The 13335-nt window shown below is 37.6% G+C and overlaps 1 protein-coding gene across 3 annotated transcripts in view; it reads right to left on the reverse strand.

Annotated features, from left to right (window-relative positions):
- Positions 1-1203: 1203 nt before the first annotated feature.
- The window catches only part of LOC144681555 (interferon-related developmental regulator 2-like), a 40422-nt gene continuing 28290 nt past the window's right edge, over positions 1204-13335 (reverse strand). For all 3 annotated transcript variants that reach the window (XM_078543228.1, XM_078543229.1, XM_078543230.1), the window contains 7 exons: positions 12965-13015; positions 10796-10974; positions 9679-9787; positions 8481-8615; positions 5652-5780; positions 4748-4843; positions 1204-3734 (listed from right to left, as the gene is read on the reverse strand). In XM_078543228.1, coding sequence (XP_078399354.1) covers positions 3654-3734; positions 4748-4843; positions 5652-5780; positions 8481-8615; positions 9679-9787; positions 10796-10974; positions 12965-13015 — 780 coding nt within the window. In that variant the 3' untranslated portion in view covers positions 1204-3653. The remainder of the gene's footprint in view (positions 3735-4747; positions 4844-5651; positions 5781-8480; positions 8616-9678; positions 9788-10795; positions 10975-12964; positions 13016-13335) is intronic.

Below are 13335 nucleotides of genomic sequence, written 5' to 3' on the forward strand. Positions count from 1 at the left end.
ACATCATGAGAAAATTGCTTGAGCAAATGAATAAGCAGCAGGAGTAGGCCAATTGGCCCCTCGAGCCTGCTCCGCCATTTAAGATGATCATGGTTGATTTGATAGTAACCTCAAATCTGCATCCCACCTACCTCCGATAACCTATCATCCCCACGCTTACCAAGAATCTATACACCTCTGCCTTAAAAATATTCAAAGACTTTGCTTCCACCGTCTTTTCAGGGAGAGTTCCAAAGACTCTCAACCCTCTGAGAAAAAATAATTTCGCCTCATCTCTGTTTTAAATGGACAACCTCTTATTTTTAAACAGTGGCCCCTAGTTCTAGATTCTCCCACGAGGGGAAACATCCTCTCCACATCCACCTTGTCAAGACCCCTCAGGGTCATACTCATACAGCAAACGTACTGTGCATAAACATTGGCATTGCATAGTGTCATGCTTTGTATGCCAGTACTTCACAATCACACTTTGCTGGTCGTAGTAAAACAACAGCAAATCCGACCTAGAGCTACAGAATTTATAAATCAAAAGTAAGGCTCCTGCCTTGTGTGCAACTAAGACCTTATGAAAACAATTAATCCTAAATGAATAGTTAGAACCGAAAAAAAGGGAAAACAATTAAATTAGTCTAGTTCACCCAGTGAATTGAGTGTACTAGTGCCTTTCACTAAAGCTTCAAGGTCTCATGAGAGTTGCCTATCATATCTGTGCATGAGCAGTTTTGCCTTGCTTAGGTATCTGAGCTGATATAAATGTTAAAATCCTGAGGATTTGAGTTTGACTCAAAAATATTTTGAAGCAGGTTGAATTCTCAAAGCATACTTTCAAGCAAATCTTGCATTTGAAATGTTAATTACTGCTCATGTTGTTATAAATGGTTGACTGAGGAACACCTGTGATTAGCAGCAGCTGCAGTTTATCTGTTGGCAAAAAAATTATCAGGAACACATTTTTCTCAGTTGAACTTGATCTCAGTTTGCTTTTTCCAAGTGATTTAAACCCAATTGGAAAATGAGGTTTTGAATTTTGGAATGACTACTATCCATGTTGATAATTGAAAGGCTTCCCCTCTATTTTGATTTAAAAGACAATTTCTTTAAAAATCCCTTTTCCAAACTATTTTTATTGCCAGCCTCTTGCCACCCTCCCATGCTTCCAAAGCCTCCACCCAACACCCAAGCAATAAGATAAAGAAAACGTCATTACTTTTGCAATATTTAATAAGCTCTTCTAGATACAGCATACATGATGCAAAGGCACATACACAAAAATCCTTCTTTATTCTTGAGAGAGGGACTTGGAAAAGGATTTAGTTATTAAAAACTGTTTGCATAAAAGTATGACTTGTCTGAAGCAGCTAGAGACAGACTCATCAAATTTGGTGGAAACCAAGTAGCTCAGATTCAATCTACCCAGGATGGCTGAGGGGGATGGCACCAAGGAACTCCAAATCCAATCCTCCAGGATGGGGAGATAAAGGCCAACTACCTAGATTCCAATCTACTGGGGCAGAGGAGAGATTCATTTTTAACATTTGTTCCATCTGACATTTGGGTGTTGCCAAATCAAGAATAAGTTTGAAGCTTACATGCATCACTGTCAAACATAGCCATTTACAGACACAATGGAATTAAAAAGGCTTAAAAATGCGACATCTATGACATCTTCTGGGTCCACTGTTTGATTTGAGAGCAATAATCTCCATCCCTCTTTCTGATTAGTTGCCAATGTGTGAAAATGAACCTGTTTCTTTTCATGAATATTGGTTTATGGTAACAAAAAACTTTTTTAATGGGCATTTTCAAGTTGGCAATGGGAGAAATGAGGGTGATGGGACATAGAATGTGCTCTAGCCTACAACTGGGCAGCACCAAACATGCAAGGTAGAGAAAAAAAATTGTACAAAATTAGTATGCCAATTCTGTTTCCTGAGCAAAAGTACAAAATTATAGTCATCAGCTGAGAATTGTCAGGCAATAACTCAATGCCATCTGCATCAGGGTAAGACGGCTTCCAAGGTCAAAACATTTGCAGCTAGTTTGTCAGACAGAGTGAAAACAAACTCTCAAGATCAACATCCAAATGTCAGTAATAGTAATTCCATAGTATGTTTATAGAAAATATGGGGTTAATAGACAAAAGCATAAGCAAAGAGACTGACTGATTTCATATGTGAGTATACTATATCACAGATTTGGAGTCCCAGGATCAATAGTTATAATAGCATATAGTTAATCTCAGCATTGGTGTAACATAACTCTTCTCCGTTTTTCTCCTTCTCATACCCACACTGCCCAAAGAAAGAACACCACTGCCAGCTGGGTGCTTGAGTGCAGCACTGAACTGAGATTAAACATGTGACGAACCAAGGGGAAGAGGAGAATCAACTTCAGTCAGCACTCAGAAAATCCTTATGGCCACGGAGCAACACTGGAAAAACCTGTGGAATTCTCCCAGCCAGAGGCTGGGATAGAGGCTCCAGGAAGTTTCAGTGATTCATAAAAATAAAATTAAAAAGAGAGCAATCATATTAAAGCAACGTTGTTTCATCCTTTGGTTTAAATTAAACTGAAATGTTTGGGGTTTAAGAAAACATTTTTTTTCAACAATTCTTTCATATAAATTGAATTTACAATATTTCAGCTTCAAGTCTATTGTAAATGTATGCCCTGAATAAATAATTTTAAGACTGAAGTGTCACAGACCTAGTGTGGAAATGTTGTACTGCAAATACGTATTGGTAAGAAAGAGCACAAATCTAAAAGGGATGCATGGAGTCATGACAAGTCCCACAAATACCAAAACCATGTACTTTCAAAATGACGTACATTCAGCTGTAAATGGTCTCTACTGTACCATGTGATTTCAACTATCTAGAGAGGCCCTAGGAATTACAATGTCAGAGATCATTTGCATGGTCTCATCTACTTTAAATGGCATGAAAAGTGGAAAATCTGGAGGTGAGGTTAAATTTGCAGGACATCAGTTGTACTGACTCGGTGTGTAATAGAAGGCAGCCAGAGGGGAATGATTTTCCATTTCAAAATCAAAATCCTAGGTATTATATAATGTCTGGTTACCACATCCAAAGAGGTGAGTCTATACACTCAGTCTTTTCCAAACCCAACTCCAGTCCCAGCTCTCACTGTGACTACTCATTCTTATTTAAAAAGGAGAAACATAGTGGTACAAAATGTAGGTAGAAAATTACAAAAGACTACCCACTTATTTTTGTGCTTTTCTTTTTTTTTTGCAAAATTAAATTAATTTGAAATATTTAATCAATTTCACCATAATATATTTTGAATGAAGTGACTAAATTTACAAGTTCACTCTGCAAGGCAAAGGTCAAGTGGAGACAATCACGTTAATTTCCTTAATCTGATGGCTGGATCAATCCATTGTAACACATTTTTTCTGAACCGACCCTACAAATTATATACTTTTTATACAATTTAAAATGCTGATTTTGCAAAATAACAATCAAATAAAAAGCAAACACAGCAAGGGGAACTGTGCATGTACGCAAAATTAAAAGGCCCCATGATTGTTTACACAATTCAGAAAACCCTGTTGAGTGTACTTTATATCACAGTGACAAGGGACATTAAATTTACAGAAAGAGTTCTGACATGATGCCTGTTTTGGTTTCTCAAAGTACATCAGCTCTTTTATCCCGGACTTTGCTTCTTGCCTTAGTCCTTGCTTTGAATGCCGCAGAGTTGTACAGATGCTGTTTCAGGAAAGATGTAAATCAACAAATTACTCTTACTCTCTAACAACAGACACAAATAAATATAATAAAAATTGCGATAGCATTATGAGTAAAAGAAAACCTTAAATGACAGGTTCATGCTAGCAGCCGCCAAAACTCATCAGAAGATGGCAACAGGTGGTATAAGCATGCCCTGTAAGACACTTCATTTCCCAAGTTTGCCACAAAACCAGCACACCTTTCAAGGTCAATTTCATGCAGGAGTGGCAGAAACCCCAACAGCAAGTTTGTACATTCACCTAGTCAACACATTTGTATGGGGCAGACCTCAACTGAATAGGACTCTACCAGAATGGAAACATCTTAAAATAATGCAAACATGGATATGGATGCATAATTAAGTAATTCTTACTGTGTTCCAGCATCAAACCCCTTTGGGGCAAGAACAAGAATTTACAATAAACAGGTTCACAAAGACAATTAGCTTCAATAAAGGTGTGGAGTGGCCTAATTAATTACAACACTTTAAAATATAAAAGACAAAAGGAAACCATAAGCTAATAATTCAAACTACATCCCAATTATAAACCTTGCAAATTAGATGCAGAGGGTAGTAACTTAAGATGCAGCCCTTAAATTGTTGAACAACGAATGCATAGGAGGCACCTCCACACAAAGAGGGGGAGAGGAGAGGAAGAGCAGTCAGAAAATCACTATGGTTCTCGCATGCAATTTCTAATCCATGAGAATATTTCTAAATTTGAATCAAATTTCAAGTCTCAAGACCACCTGGTCAACTATTTACTGGCCAAAATTCCCAGTATGATCAGTTCTAGATCACAGTGAATCCATTCCCCAAGGTAAGGGAAATATGACTCATTCATGCTCATCTCTTATCTACTTTGCAAATCGGATAAGAGGGAGAATGAGAAAAAAACCCAATACTATAAGCATTTCAAATTGGATCCATATACTTAAATATGTGGGATGTGTTATATTTAAATATCAAGAGAGAAATCCAAAGTGCTTACCTTTTCAAATCTTGAAATTTTATTGGCCCTGATAGCAGCAGTATCTAGCATTAGAGGAGGACCCAGTTCAAAGATATCCCGCAGTAATTCATTATGCTTTGGAAGCAAAAAAAAATAACCAAAATTGAATGAGGAGTTGAAATCAAAAACTTGTCAAAAAGAGATTCTAAAATTAAAAATTGGTACACTATAATGTGACATGTACAGAGTGCCTTTGGAATAATGTGTTGTGTATTTTTGCATATTGGTTCAGCAGTTTTCAAGCTTCAGGATCATCTCTGAGAACACCACTATGGAACAAACCGCTGACCTCTGTGTTCAAACAGTTTGAGGTGGAAAAGCTTTGGGATTTTTTTTAGAAGGGAAAAGAAGAGAAGGCAAGACAAAGATTGTGTGATTTCCCACCATTCAGGAGAACCCACCTGCTCCTGACAAAAAAAAAGCTTCCTGACTATTGCTGCTTACAGCAGTCTCAGCAGCCAATTCAATGGCACCAGTGTCAAAGGCCCAAGAGAAAATTTCTTACACCTACTATCAAGTCTCAACTAGCAAAAAAATTGGTGGCGTTCTCCCCACAATGTCAGAATGATATAGTCCTGAACCAGACAGAGTAGAAAGGTCCTGAGTCTGACTTGGCCAGTGCTAAGTCAGATGATACCAGCTAGAGCAGCAGAGGGGTCAAAATTTCTAATCTCAAAGGGCTGTTAAACTGTGTTGCAGCCTTTAGGTCTGTTGGCAGGAGTATGGAAGAGAAAAGTTAGCATGTTCCTGCTTATAATTCTTTGCTTGAAACTGCACATATATCCATGTCAAAATGCATATCCCAATAGTTATTGATCATAGCGAGTTGTTTCAAACAAGTCAGCTTTACTTAATTTGTTCTGCATGTACCTTTCTTTTTTACCTGCAAATGGTGTCTGATACCAGATCCAAGAATCTCCTTGAAGGCATCATAGACTCTTCTTTTGACCCAAGTATCTATGTAAAGGCACTCAATCCCAAACTTGATTGTTTCCTCTGGACACACTTTATCCTACAAAGAAATAGAAACTAGTCATTTATAAATTACTTTTGATTCCATATTAAAGTACAATCAATGCAGCACATGGATCAGGTTTGCATATGCATAACTGTCCTGTCCTTCTACAAATGACTTACAATAATTTCCCCGAGAACAGCAATTACCGAGACATATTCTAAAATTAAAATACTACTTGAGGTAAACCGTTTTTCTGGCAAATGATCAATTAAGTGACAAGCTTGTCATGGTTACTTTATGTTTAAGATGAATTAGTCAACATCTTTTAAAGTGCATTGCTTCTTCAGTGCAAAAAAGCTCAACACACCTGCAGATAGCAGAAACATAGTCCAAGTATTCAGTAGTGTTTAATATAAATTCTGACTCCTACTGGGGTTCAGAAGTCAATCAAACTTAGCTTCATGTAGTATGTGTTCAAAGCCATTTTACAGAATTATAAGCTTGTAACTAAGTTCCTGACATCTATCATCCAATTTGGCCGAGTTATAATGTCACTCAGCGACATTTGAGTGTGATTAGTCCTAAAAAAAAAAATCTCACTAGCATGGAAAGCTCTAAGTTTTTCCAGTTGGCTACCATAGCTCAGTCAGGAGTTTTTCTAATCACTCTTATCACTCCAATAAACATTTTATATTCAAGAAACAAATAAATCCCCAATCAGTTAGCTATGCACATAGTTTGTGATCACACCAAGAAATAAATCAGCTTGTTCAAGAGGTCTATTTGAATTTGCATCTTCAAAAATGCTTTACACAACTGATCACACAGGTATCAAATTCATGACTACTGAACATTTTTCCTAGGCCTTTTCAGGACCTTGTGTTATCGATTCAAGTACAGGACAACTAGATCTGAAGCAAATATCTGTTTTGCTCAACAGTGAATTCATTTGCAACATAGTTCGATTTAATGCCCCATGAAAAAGTCAACTCAGTTTTGTAATTAAGAAATTACACACAACCAAGTTCAAACAGGCTAACGCAGGACAACCAAGTGGACAACCACAACCACCCTCAAGCCCAAATACCAGTAGTTTTGAGCCAGTTCCTTAAAAGGATTATGAGCAACACCCACCATCTGGTTTCTATTTACTTTCTTGTCAGTTACAGTTTTCCATCAGAGTGCATTGAAAGCTAGCTACTGAGGCAATATGGGTCAGCCAAAACCAGCCATCAAAAATGGATTTTTGTACTCATAAAATGTTTTCAGCAGTCAGTCTGGGAGGCACAGGTACTTTAATAATGGACTGCAACCTCCAAAGCAGGTATACGTGAAGTATGCTTATGCCTACCAGTGTTGTTTGGTTATTCTGGTTAAATTATGTAATGATTAATGGTCTGATAACGCAAGCTGTAAATAATTAGCACCAGGATTTTGTTGGTGATCACCCACTCAGATGCATTCATCGTTTAGTAATCAGTGGTATTATCATGACTGGCTTTTTATTTGTTTATACTTCATGCAGTAAATCAAATTATAGCCATTTTTCAGCATACAGTTCTAGAGCATTTTAAAGTGGTAAAGTGAACCTATATAAGCTAAGGTATGCAGTTCAGAAAGAAAACATATTTATATTCTGTTTATCTCAGGCACATTATCTGATTTAATACCCCATCTGTGGGTTGGCACTCAACGGTGTAGTGCTCATTCAGTACTGGTTTATATTTATATAAAATGCTCAAGACAAACTGCAGCGCACTTACAGCACCTAACTTAGGACAGAACTGAATTGTATAGTTATGTTTCTGGACTATCTGGGTATCTTTAACTTGGGACACCTCTTAGGCAAGTTCAAGCCTCCCATGTTCTGAAGGAAGACCTAGCATGCAAGCTAGTATGGGACACACCAGTTTATTTTATCTCTGGATTACAAGCACAATTTTTACTTGAACCCGCCACAATTCTCTAACTCAGGAAAGCTCTAACAACCGCCACTGTGGGCCGAATTTTAACTCCTAAAAACAGATAAGTTAGGTCAAAGATTAACATTTTTAAAAAATCAACAGGAACCCAGCTCGTCTGCTTCCAGTTTTAACAGAGGTGGGCAACCTGCTTAGGGAGGTGGCTTGGTCATCTAACTATCATAAAATGGGAAGACAGACATTAAAGAGTATTTGAAGAGTAATTCTATTTTTAACTCACCTCAGCTGGGTTTCCCAGGCCTCAGGAAACCTGGCAGGTGAAAGGGGGGGCGAGAAGGGTTCTGAATCTACAAAGTGTCTTTACAACACTGCTGGTGGGCTAGGAGGAGCAGATCATTTGGGAAATCCATTCTTCCAGATTTCCTGTTGTCAGTGAGCACAGAACTTGCCTTCTGGCTAAAATGGTTTCCACAGCCTAGTACCACTGCACATGGCATATTTATCCATGAAGGTATCAGTGAGTATTTAAAAAAAAAAATTGGGATGATTTATGGAATTTTTTAAAAAACTAATAGACATTTTACTGCCTAAGATTGTACAAAGCTAATTCCTCCCCACCAAATTTCACTGAAGCTTCAACACTGCCTCTCTTAATTCATCCATACAAAGGCATTAACGTAATCAGACAATAAAGTTTTGGCATGAGTATCTTGATGGTGAGAAGTCTAAGCTTCTACAAGTTTTCCATTAATTTTGTGTTGCACTCATTCTTGTTGGTTGTAAAACGTTGAACTTATCTTTCTGTCTTCAAGACAATTTGAACATAACATACCTCAATGAAATGCATGACATCTCGGAAAATGGAGCGCTGCTTTCGCCGATCATTTTTTGCCCTGTATTTGTTACTGTCAGTTGCCAATGCTTTCAGCTTTTCACAAAGTTGATCAGTGTCATCATACAAAAACTCCTTTGAAATAAAACAGCAAGACATACGAGATCAGATAACAGAAAACTTCTAATTCCTTCAGAGCAAAACGAAGTGGATTTTACGTACATCGTCATCAAGATTCAATTTTGACAGAGTAGATGGTTGTTAAAAACTTTTTTCTCGTAATAGGACTCAACGCTACCTGGATCAGTTATTACCAGATTCAAGTGCAGAGTTCTCAGATTCACTTAACACATTTATCACAAAGAGAGAGAGAAGCACTCCAAACATACATCAATTTGATATATTGAGGCTGCACAGTCTAACTGCTAGTTTACACAAGTCTGCAATAACTGTCCAGTTCAGTTTTTTTCAATTAGCTTTAAATAAGGATAAGGATCATGATTATGATGACACATGCAGATGGGGCATTGAACCTGGGAACTTCCAGCCAGCACCAGACCAAACAGAACCATTCAGAACATTTATATGTTTCCAATGGGAATGATCATAAAATCCAAGTCGGTAATTTACACTTTGCTGCACCGCAGATTTTTTTTGACATTCAAACCTAGGAGCGCAACCTAGGTCTCGCTTAATAAATAGCTTTCAAAAGAGCAAACATGCATTCAATCCAGAGGTATAAGAAAGCCTGATTTTAACACAAAGGTGTGCCCAATTCAATAATTATCTGTAGGACAAACATGAAGACTGGCTAATGCTCCAGTGACATCAATCAAGAGGACTTTTACCTGTGCGATTGCTTACATAATATTAAATCAATGACAAAGGAAACAGTCATGTCACTATTTTTGACTTAAAATTAAGGGCAGGAAAGTAAATAAGCTAAGAGTAGCAGATAGGCAGAGTGTTACTTCATCTAAAAACTCAAATCGCAAAGGTTGGACTTCAATTCCCTCAAAGACACGTTTGTCAATCGAAGATACGCAATGGGGAGAAGGATGAGAATAGTGACAAGAATAACTCCTGAATCTTTGAAAATTTAATACGTTTCTGTGCAAATAAATAGCGAATTCTTTGCATTGAGAAGTGATAGTGTCATTTCTCTGCAGGAAAGTGCACAACACAAAGGGCTTCTTACTTGATCAGTCTTGCGTGCCAACTCAAACAGAAGTGCTATCGCTTCCCCAGCTGCTATTCGCAAGGTCACATTATCACTACACAGGAGGTCAGGTAATTTGGGCAGATGACTGGAAAATATAGTTAACAATTCATTAGTACATTTCTGTCAGATCAACATTAAAAGGAAAGTTATGTTAAATGTAATGAAATCCGATTTTCTTTGAACATACAGCTCATCTTGGCCACAATGGGCTTTGCCATAGGAGTAACAGGACACAAGTTCAGACTCAACAGGGCGATGTTCTAATTTCAGCTTGAGGTAACAGCTGAGCTTATGCATCTTCTCATGGGGATTGGGGAGGGTGGCAGATCAGATGCGAGCAGGCAGGTAAATCAAAAGCAGCATTTTAATTTCAAGTTTCTGAAGTGATCCGAGGTTGTTTCATCTTTTCTTTCTGAAATTGGCAATCCCTCCTGGACAACTGTATTAACCATTGAGGTATTTTTGGCAAGGTAAGTTCGTGTCAGTGCCTGATGGTTACCAAAATGATGGTGACTCACCCTTGGCATTCCCCTCTCACTTTCTAATGGCTAGCTGTACTGCAGCATTGGTAAAAACCTGGACTGGGCTCTCATTTACATAGTTAAACAGTGACAAGTTGCTCAGGCTGGAAAGAGCATATTTGACAAGAATTCAATTAAAAATTACTGAGCAGTTGGCTGCCTGTAACATCAGCTATTTGGATCTTTTCACAATGTCATAAGGCTGCAATAAACAATCCAAATTCTGATGTCTATCAAGGTGTTGTAGAGATCTTAATTAGTTTTGGTTCACTAACTAAGGATGGGAGTTTAGGTCTTGGGGGGGAGGGGAGAGAAAGAGTTTGATTTACACTGAAATTACTTCCCCCTAGAATAAAATATGTGAAAGGGTGATTTGACAGCATTTTCTGAGCAGCCTCAAAAGAGCTCCTTACAAAGTCACAGAATGGTATTTTTCCTTTAAAACCTTTACAGTTGTATTACTGATCAATCTGCAGGCACTTAACTTGTCTTTACCATAAACAGGTACTAAAATAAAACATTAAGAAGCAACTACAGGTAACAGACCTATATCAGTAATCATTTACACTTACTTTTCCAACAGCTTTTGAATTCTGGAGGGTGGACAGAGAGTAACTAGTAAGGACCAGGACTGGAGAGCATTGCAGTGAAGGACTTGAGTCTGTGAATTGTGGGAGGGCACTGATCCATCCCCCTTTATATATGAAGCACTAAAGACACTCTCCAAACATGTCAGGCAAGATACAAGGTCCTGAAGTTGATAAACACACATGTAAAAAAAAGTTAGAGGTAAACAAGGAGGCTTATGAAACACATTTATAGTGTGATATGTCCATTTCTGATGTGAATGCACAAACCATATATCATAAAGGGGAACTCTGGTGTAGGGAGCACTTTCAATCTTTAAAGGTTCTGCTTTTCACAACCCAACCCAAAGTTTAGCTCATACAATTGGTTGTTCAATACTTTTCATATTTTTGATCATCTCCTGTAGTCTTACAGAAGCCAAATATTTAAAAGCTGATAGTAGCAAAGATCAGCTGAAATCACTGACAATTCCTGCACAATAACAGAATTTCAGTGTTAGCCATTTGTGAAGTATTAAAAATCCACAAATAGAACACTCAATGATTAACTGCAGTTTTGAACAAATCTTTATTACAGATTAATATATTCATGAATTACTTCTTCTAATCACTAGCAACTTATACAAGCCACTAAACTAGCCAAGTATTGATTAATTTCAGCTATGATGCACTGATGCATCTCAATAATGCAATTTGGATTCCAACTATATCCTGAAATAGGAGTATATATAGGAATAAGAGTAAACATCTTTCATGGTGGATTGATAGGAATTAGATGTCTCATGTTGTGTATAGTAACTAATGCTCTTCAACATATAGCTACTTCAAACTAATCAGCGTTGATGTAGGATACCTCCTCAGCAAATCCAACCAAAGGATTACATGCAGCATTCAGTCAGACTATCACAGAGCTCACAAAATTAGAAGTCATTTGCTTATTGCTTCACAGTGGAAGATACAAAGCAAGTACCAGAAATAGTCGGAAACCAAGGATTTAATGAAAATGGGGAACTTAAAGCAATATTAAGTAAGAAATACTGGAGAAATTAGACTAAAAGCCAACAAATTTCTTGACCTGATGGCCTACATCCTAGGGTTCTAAAAGACACATCTACACTGCTTGTGATCTTCCAAACTTTCCTAGATTCTGGAACAATTACAGTGAACTACGAAGTAGGAAATCTAACACCATTATTCAAGAAAGGAGGGAGAGAGAAAACAAAGAGCTACAGACCAGTCAGCCTGAGATCAGCTATCAGCAAACTGCTGGATTGATTATTAAGAAAGTGGCAACAGGGCACTTAGAAAATCACAACATTACCAGGAAAAGTCAAAATGGTTTATGAAAAGGGAATCGGGTTTGACGATTCTATTAGACGTTCTTGAAGTAATGAGCAGGGTAGAGAAAGGGGAAATAGTGGATGTATATATTTGGATTTTCAAAAGGCATTTGACAAGGTGTCACAGAGGGTGATAATTCATTGGTTTGGAAGTAATATGATAGCATGGATCAAGGATTGTTTAAAGGGCAGAAAACAACGTAGGAATAAAACAGGTTATTTTCAGTTGGTAGACTGTTATTAGTGGGGTGCTGTAAAGATTAGTGTTGGGACCCCAACTATTTGCAACCTACATTCATGACTGAGATAAGCAGACCAAGTTAAATTATCTTCCCCGATATCGATGCCAACAGCCCTGTGTATTTCCAACATTTTATGCGTATGGTTCAGACTTTATTATTTAAATCAATTCCTTTTACAGACCATATACAATTTGCCCCAAGGTGGGCTCTACTCAATTTAGCAGGAACAAGCCAAAGTGCTATAAAATTTCTCTGATCCCCAGAATAATCTGGCAAAACTCTAGGATAACAAATTTAACACAGTCTATAATAACCCTGATTAACTGCATTCCACAGATGCCACTTCCATAGCTGGATAAAGTAACTGGCTCTACTACGGTCCGAGGTTCACACATACAGGAATTAATTTCTTTTAGGATCAGCAGTGGGCCTTGAGCCTCAAAATGAGCACCACAGCACAGTACTATACATTAACAAATTGATTTAGTATGCCATCAGTTTCATTGAACAAATGCCAAAACAAGTGTCTACTCTTTTAGAAAAAGAAAGTTAACCAGCAAATCAAGACTCACCTCTGCTTCATTAGCAGCAATGTAACAGCATATTCCCAGAGCAGTGGCGCACTAAACAGAAGCAAAAACAGACATTAAGCTACACTTAGCCAAACATATTTCCCAACCGAAAGGCTGGATGGGTGAAGGTTTAGCCCAATACTCATTTTAGTATCTGTCGAAATTAGTAAAACTGTACCTTAGCTTAGATGCTTTGAAACCTTTACATTTAGAGCTATGCAAAAGATTCACCATATGTAGAGCAACGGAGGAAAAATATTTAAGCTTTCAATAATTTTACTGCTTTGGACCAATTACATATTTAACAATGGTTGTACAGTAACAGTTTTACAGCCATAGCCGATTCTGAAAGTTGTAAAACACTAGCTGAC

This window comes from Cetorhinus maximus, chromosome 6 (assembly GCF_964194155.1).
Source record: "Cetorhinus maximus chromosome 6, sCetMax3.hap1.1, whole genome shotgun sequence".
Taxonomy (NCBI): domain Eukaryota; kingdom Metazoa; phylum Chordata; class Chondrichthyes; order Lamniformes; family Cetorhinidae; genus Cetorhinus; species Cetorhinus maximus.